General features: G+C 34.6%; 1 protein-coding gene across 12 annotated transcripts in view; it reads right to left on the bottom strand.

Annotated features, from left to right (window-relative positions):
* The window catches only part of LOC102670888 (papilin), a 138,956-nt gene that overhangs the window by 23,563 nt on the left and 107,616 nt on the right, over positions 1–7,777 (bottom strand). For all 12 annotated transcript variants that reach the window (XM_031509633.1, XM_031509631.1, XM_031509637.1 and 9 more), the window contains exon 4: positions 6,253–6,313. In XM_031509633.1, the coding sequence (XP_031365493.1) occupies positions 6,253–6,313 (61 nt within the window). The remainder of the gene's footprint in view (positions 1–6,252; positions 6,314–7,777) is intronic.

Here is a 7,777-nt window from a genome sequence, read left to right as displayed (position 1 = left end):
CTCTCTCTCTCTCTCTCTACCGATTGACCTTGAATTCGCGTCACAATCGTTCACGATGCCTCACGTGGCACAGTTTTGAAAAGAAAGCGTATTCTCGTCGATCGAGTGGGAGAATGCGAGCCTTGGTGAGGGATCTGTTTCTGAAAATTGATGTTATATAGATTGTTTATATAGGTTTATACAGGCGAAAGGGGGTTCTGAAAAAAGGATTTGTTTTTTGATGGAGATACACTGTAATTTATTGATTTTTAGAAGAACTTTGAAAAATTTTGTGCAAGAGAATTGATGGCAAGAATTGTTAAATTTATTACGTTACACTTGGTAAAAGTGTAAATGGGATTTTACTAGTGAAATTATCAATGAATAAAGCTACAAATCTATCGTAAAGAATAACATTTGCAATAATTCAATTTTGTTCTCTGTTTTCCATGTGTGATTTATGGACAGGGGAATATTAAAATATACCGATTGCTCTGTCGTCTTTTCAGCACAAGCTGGCTGTAATCCTCGAAAGAATCGCAATATCTCATGTTTGGGAGAACGAATGCGCGGAGCGTCTTCTGTTTGTTCCGATCTTTTATGCGCCACTTGTCTTTGCCAGGTGTCGTTCACTTCCTCCCCCCTCGTCAAACATCCTTCAGCATTGGAATAAAGAGGAAAAATACACGGGCTTAGTTTCGAAGAATGTTACACGTGACGTCCCTCCCACTCTTTTTTCGAAGCAAACATTCTTCGAGATTCGCAATACCAACAAATCGACTATTTTCTATTAAAAGAATTTAAAGTAAAAGAGATATATATTCTAAACAGAGATCTCGTATATTTACGATGCCGTTACTTACATCGATAGTATTGGATGCAAGAATTTATTCGATCAAATAGCCCAATTGGTAAAGCAATGGTTTGACAAGCGAAAGACCTAGATTCAAATCCTAATTTATCAATTCATAGCGGTTCTCTATACTTTATTCAGTTTCACAGATATCTCAGAGATTTTTTCATATAATTTGATGATACGAGAGAGGGTTATTTTTAATCCAATGATATTGGAATTGTTAAATATTGCAAACTGAAGAATTAAATTCCTATTACACTGGAAAACAGATTATTCAACTTATTCGACTTATCATTGCTTTCCTCGAGAAATTATATCGATTAATCTTCAATCATCGCTTTTTTTCGATCTGATTTAAATCATAAATCAGAAAAAATTTCAGCGACAAAATCATGAGAGACAATCTGGAAAATAAGAGATATTCCCGCAATCACGAAAGACTCGCAATTAAAGGTTCTCCTCGTTAAAGAAATCCATCTTCTTTGACTCCTTTTTTTGCGTTTATTCTCCCCTCCCCCTGCCCGACCGAAGCTTTCATCCACCGAAGTCTCCACAGGGAGTTTCCGCCGTTCAATAATCTCTCTGTTTAGCCGGCAGGCATTGTTACTAATTACGAAATGTTTCGCGGTAGCGGGACAAAGGGGGGGGCGAGAACAATGGGCGCCGTTCGGGGAGTGGGGGGGAAATTTTTGCAACGACGAGCAATTCGTGGCGAGAAATGAATCGCCTCTGATATTCCAAGTGGCCTGGCGGCCGTTCAATTCCCTAGGAATGTAGGGGGACACGCCATTTTCCACGGTGAATGTGATTAAACGACCACTGGTTTTAGCCAACGTTTGCCCAGTGTTAATAAATTATTAGGTCCAATTGTTGGAGAAACTGGGCGAGTTTCTTCGCGTTTAACGCGAGATTAATGAAATACTATTGGTGGAGAGATGGAATTGAAATAGAAATTTGAATATATCGCGTTCGAAATTGGAACGAATTTTAACTTCACGAAACTTGGACTTTCTCTGCTGGAAAGCTTGCGTTTTTCGACAAAAATTATAAAATATTAATTTAAAAAGAATTATATACGAGTTTAAATATAATAACGAGACAGGTGGAAAAGTGAAGAAATTTTTGAAAATATACACGAGTTCTACGAGTGGATATTCTTGCTCGATCTCGTAACATTTTATGCTTCCTGTAAGAAGTGAACGTAATTAATTAATCGACATACTTGGAGTGTTGCGTCAACCAACGTTTCCATATTACAATATCTAATGTAGAGTGACGGCAAGTTTTCAAATTTACGTTCACGCTTTCACAATATAAAAATATATGTATATATATATTTATCGGGAAAATATTATTGAAGATATTTATCAAGAACGAATATTTATACACAGTTAAGCCTGAGTATATATAGGTGGATGAATCAGCGATCGATATGTATAGGTCGTGAACGCATAACAGCAACGCAGCTTGCGGCCCGTTTCATTTAGCACGTCACTTTAACGAAGTTAATACTTTGCGAGTTTCATGCCGTATAATGGGCGGCCGTTCATAAATTTTAGCATCTACGACAGTGCACTATACACATGGCCGGCCCACATTGTTGCTGATCAAAGATCATTAAAGGATGTTTAAAGCTATGCAAGCATTTTCGACGATCCTTTTGCCCGTATAAGTGATTTTACACCTACAACTTGACCTCTCGTATTATTCGTGGCATACTACATTAAATAATTAATTAATAATTAAATGGAGCATTGAAGATTTTTAAATCTTTATTTTCTGAAAATAAAAATTAAATTAAAAAATATATATATATATTTTTACATATATAAAAAGCATCTCTTTCAATAAATCTAATTTTGATTCACAGAGTATATGTGTCTTAAAAAACACACTTGCAATATTGTCTGATATTGCGTTCAAGTTCAAGAAAGATCGATCGAAGGAGAAAAATAACTCGAAGGATCGCAAGTTTCGCTATATTGAGGGAATAATTTTTATGGGGGCTACGTGACTTTCAGAAATACATTTTCACATGGAATCTTCCTGGACGAGGGTTGAACCAAGTGATTCAGTTCTCGAAGTAGTTCTCTGTGTCTTAGGTATAGGCTGGATAGAGGGGTTCGTGACTTGGGAAAATTAAATTAAAGTCGTGGGATTGCTGGATTGGTGGGTGTTCGTGAAAATTGATGCGACGTAGGTTCAATTATCGACGAAGGGGAAATCTCTTGTGTGACTCTCGCGCGCGCGTAGATAAATTAATTTTTAACTCGGAAAGAGAAATCTCATTAGAGATCCTTGTGTGGTTTTTTTTTTTACAATTTGTTCTGGCTGAAGATCGATCAGTAACGAGATAATAAAAATTAGGACTGCTGCTTCTATAGCCACTTGAACTGCTAACAATATGCTTACAATACTTTAAAGTTACTCGAATATTTCATTGTTCGATCGTAAAGTAAGTAGTGCTTTGGTAATGAAGGCATTGAATAAAAAAATAAAAGATATTAAACTCGTTATATTTTATATTTTAGTTTTATTTTCTTTCGATGAATTTGAATTAGTTTTTTCCGATCACACGCGTGATGGATAAAATTTTAGTTTCATTTTAATTGCTATTTCAATTGTCAATTAAAAAAAACAATTATTTTAAAAATCTATTTTTTAAAAATCCAAAACATTAAAAAAGTGAATAAACAGATCTATTATTAACTTGATGATATCAATTCATCGAAATCAAATAAAAACTTGGAATGAAGATATACACAAACCTACCAAATAATCTTGCTAAAAACAAAATCCTCTCTCTCAAAAAAAACAAACTCTACAAACCTTACAAACAAAAACAACCGCGACCAAAATATATATATATATAATCAAAGAAGAATCCAAGATTTAAACTTGGACCTTCTTAAACTTGACGACCACTCAACCTATGTCTTCACGTGTGTTTACGATTGCAGTTGCAAGGGATCGCGTACGATCGTTCAACGTGGACCACCGAATCCACTTCTGAGCACTCTCGAGACAAGATTTAGTGTTCCCTCGCGAGAAGCCGATCCTAAAACGTGGCCATAAACTTTTAATCCCTGCTCGCAAGGGGTCGAAGAGTCCATCAACCGAATAGATGCACCGAAGAAACGATGGTTGGTGCTACCTGGATTTTACGGCGAGTCCTGGTGACCTCGTAAGCACGACTCCAGGGTGAAATGGCACGGTTCCAGGAACCGGTTGCTTGTCACCGACTATTAACCCTTCGTCTGGTTATTAATCGATAATTCCATCTCGTTTCATTTTGGATGGCTCGTTCGGATGTGTCATCGCCAGTATGATCGTGGCCATCGTGCGGTTTTTATATCGTTCGACCAATTATCGCGACGAACGATTTTGTTTTGGAAAGTGTTTCGAATGATGAAATGGAAGAGGAACGAGTGAGCCTTATATTTACTCTTTATACTCTTTTTTGTTATATTACTTCGTATATTCCTCGTGACAAATATTGGTTATTAATTTTCAATTTAATAAAGATGATCATGCATATTAAAAAGAGTAATTTAAGTACTTTAAATATTAAATGAAATGATAAAAATTTGCATAATATGTATATATATTATGATCAAAGTTATTCATGACAAAAGCATTGGAAATTTTTATACGTATATCATTTTATTTAATGTTACATTTGTTATTATAGTGATATAACGAAAACTCAATAATGTTTGATTACAATGAGAAATTGCACGAATGTGACCAATTCTTACATCTCAAAAATAAAATATAAGAAGATTACACTTAAAATATAGAACGTATATGAAGATTACAATTTTCTTCTCATCAATTTTCCAGACAATGAGAATCTGTGGCTCGAGTAGCGAGGATTCGAAGGGATGGATCGATGGTCGAATCAATTTGTCAAAATCAAGGGGAGAAAGGAATGGGGGGATTAACAGTATCGCTTTGATTAAGTGGTTTTAAATGAAAGTTGGACAGGCGCTGGTGTGCGAGCCATCCAAAATGATAACAGTCGGATCGATTCGAGGCGTACGCGATGAAAGAAACGAAAGATTCTTTCAAAGGGCCACACGTGAAACGGTTGTCATCGTTGAGAAGATGATTGGAGGATGGGTTCAGGGTTCAATCACGCTGCGGCTGACATTTAACGAAGGGAATTAAATAATGGTATAAATCATTTTATTAAAGACCGTCGAACCGATACGCGAGAAATTGACCGACATATTCAAAGGTTAGGGACGTGCACGTGTATATTCTCACGTTAATGAAAGATCAGGATTTAAATTAAATAGGGGACGGCCGAGAGAAATTGAGAGGATTTTTAGATAGTTAAAAATATCGAGACGAATTCTTTTTATAAGGTAAGATTAAAAATTAAATTTCTAAAATTTATTATTTTATAAGATTAGCATTAATTTTTAAATGTTACTTCAGTTTCAAGGAATTTTTACTCTTTTGCAAGACTTCTAATCGTTAATTTTCTTTGAAGAAATGCTAAAAATTGACTAAATAATAAAAGATGCGGATTAAATTCAATTTTAATTTGTGAAAATTATCTGCGGCCTTTTGATTGTATTAAAACTATTGGAATCCACGTGATGAATCATAGATACGAAAGTTTATAATAGGATATATATGTATTCAAATTAAATGTTGAATTGTGTAATAAGTCAATCGTGAGATGTAAATTAAAAATCACAAAATTGAGAAAGAAACTTTCTCGATGATAATTCTGCGTAATTACACAGAATTTTATATTAATATATAAAACAAGGATTTGAAAATTCATGAAAATTATTGTAGTTGGTACATAGCATAGATAATGTAAATCTAATCGGTAATATTTGATCGGTGTAATAAGCTAATAAACTTGTTATGGTTAATATCATTATTATACAATTTTCTTGTTAATTTCTGTATCGAAACACAATTCTCCATTTATTTGATCGGGACTAATAATAACAGCTGTTTAGAGAAAGCAAAAATATCGGTCAACACTAGAGAACAATAGAGAACGGTATTAGATTTATTGATCATGCAGATGCAAATAATTGAAGCGATCATGGGTCGATGGCACGTCATCTTTTAATAGATTGTCCAATTTAAAGCGAATCGTATAAATCTTCTTTCGCTGTACGAATTAACGATTGATCTACATATTTTACATTTATTATAAAAAAAGAAAGAAAAGCGAAAGAAAGGAAAATCGTTCAAACGAAGAATTAGAATCTTTACAGTAATTATTAGATAAATTTTAAAATAATACATTAAAAATTAATTTTGATTTGTAAATTACGAACGTCATTAGTAAATTTCGTTGGATTTAATATTCTATGAATTAATTCATACATATTATCATCATGCAATATTATACGAATTATGCAATATGCCACATTTATTTCGCTTACCTGAATGTTGCAGGAGAAGAATCGCCTCGATGCACCGGTGCACCTGCTGTACCCATTGTCGCTGCAATGATAAAATAATTTTCTAGTAATTAATTTCTCTTTTTCTCTTCAATTTCTGCAAAATTTAACCAAACTAGAATTTCTATCGCGAAACGATAGAATTATCTCCGTTTTATTTTGAAATTTCGCCAACAAACGTTTCTCCAATCCCTTCGAATCTTCAAATTTCGGTCAAAGATCCAACGATCACGGGCGAAAGCATGGCGGCCTCTATCTCTAATCGGAAATTCACACTCCGTTAAATCTGGTCGATGGTGGTTCCTCGTTAACGAGCTTCTTTCGAGAAAACTCGAAGGAAGTACGGAGGGAAGAATTCTTTCTTTTTTTTAACCGCCAACATTCCCCAACGAGCCAGTCGAGAAATGCGAGAAATCCGATTCGACCGTCCCCCTTTTTAAATAATTCGCGCGCAATCCTTTCGAGAAAATTGCGCTCCCTCGATCGGTTCCGTCCCAATGAAATTTTCACGTGGAAATCAGGTGCAACGTATCAGCTTAATGCACTTAAAGCGCAGTTTAAAGCGCGGCTGAATTACCGGCTCGGATTAGTTGAATCGTGCTTGTTGAACTATTCGCTGGGATTTTTTAAAACGCGAGAACTCGAAGGTTTTGAAGATTGTTTTTAAAAAAGATATTTTTTTTTTTTCCTCCCTCTTTTGTGTAGAGAGAATGGAAAAAATTATCGCGGGAAATATCGATATTTTAAATCGAATTTCCTTTTAATTTTTCTTCGATGGATTAACACGTTTCGTAAATAATCGCACTGATGACCAGTAATTTTTGCCTGAAACTGTTATTTGAAACTGTATTGTAGGATAATTGCACACACATCTAATGAATCTGATCGTCGAGTACGAATAATAATTATTTTTATTACGAATTATTATACATTTGTACGACAAATCACTGATTATTTCTACGAATATTGGCGATAAATTTCGATATATTCGATCGAGAAAGAAATAAAAATGCGTGCCTTTTACTCGAAAGTGTTCGAATCGTAAACACTTTCGCAATTTCGATTACCTTGCCACCTTCCATATAATCGATCCCCCGTTAAATTAATCAAGCTCGTGCTATCTAAAATTACGCAGAAACTCCGTTTCGAAATTTAGTTCTGAGAAATCGTGAGTATTTGATCGTAAACTGAAAAAGAACCGTAATGCACCGCGATTAAGCCTGACCTACGACACGGTTCTCTATCTCAGCGGTTCTCAATCTGCATGCTCTCTCTAAGGATTCGCTACGATTATCCAAGCTACATCATTAAATCTCAAAGCTCGTTAAATCAATAACTCAGCTATTGATTAATTTCTCTAAAATAAATGAAGATCCATTGGACACGTACAAACGTATTTGTACACGAGATTAAACTAAGATTGTTATACGTGTAATAAAAGATTCATAAATATGTAAATTCATTCTTAACTTGGTAATTAAATATTATTATTTTAAAAATAGCTAAA

Source organism: Apis dorsata, unplaced genomic scaffold (genome assembly GCF_000469605.1).
Source record: "Apis dorsata unplaced genomic scaffold, Apis dorsata 1.3 scaffold_165, whole genome shotgun sequence".
Taxonomy (NCBI): Eukaryota; Metazoa; Arthropoda; class Insecta; order Hymenoptera; family Apidae; genus Apis; species Apis dorsata.
The sequence above is the reverse complement of the archived record's forward strand: the minus strand, read 5'-3'. Positions and strand labels throughout refer to the sequence as shown.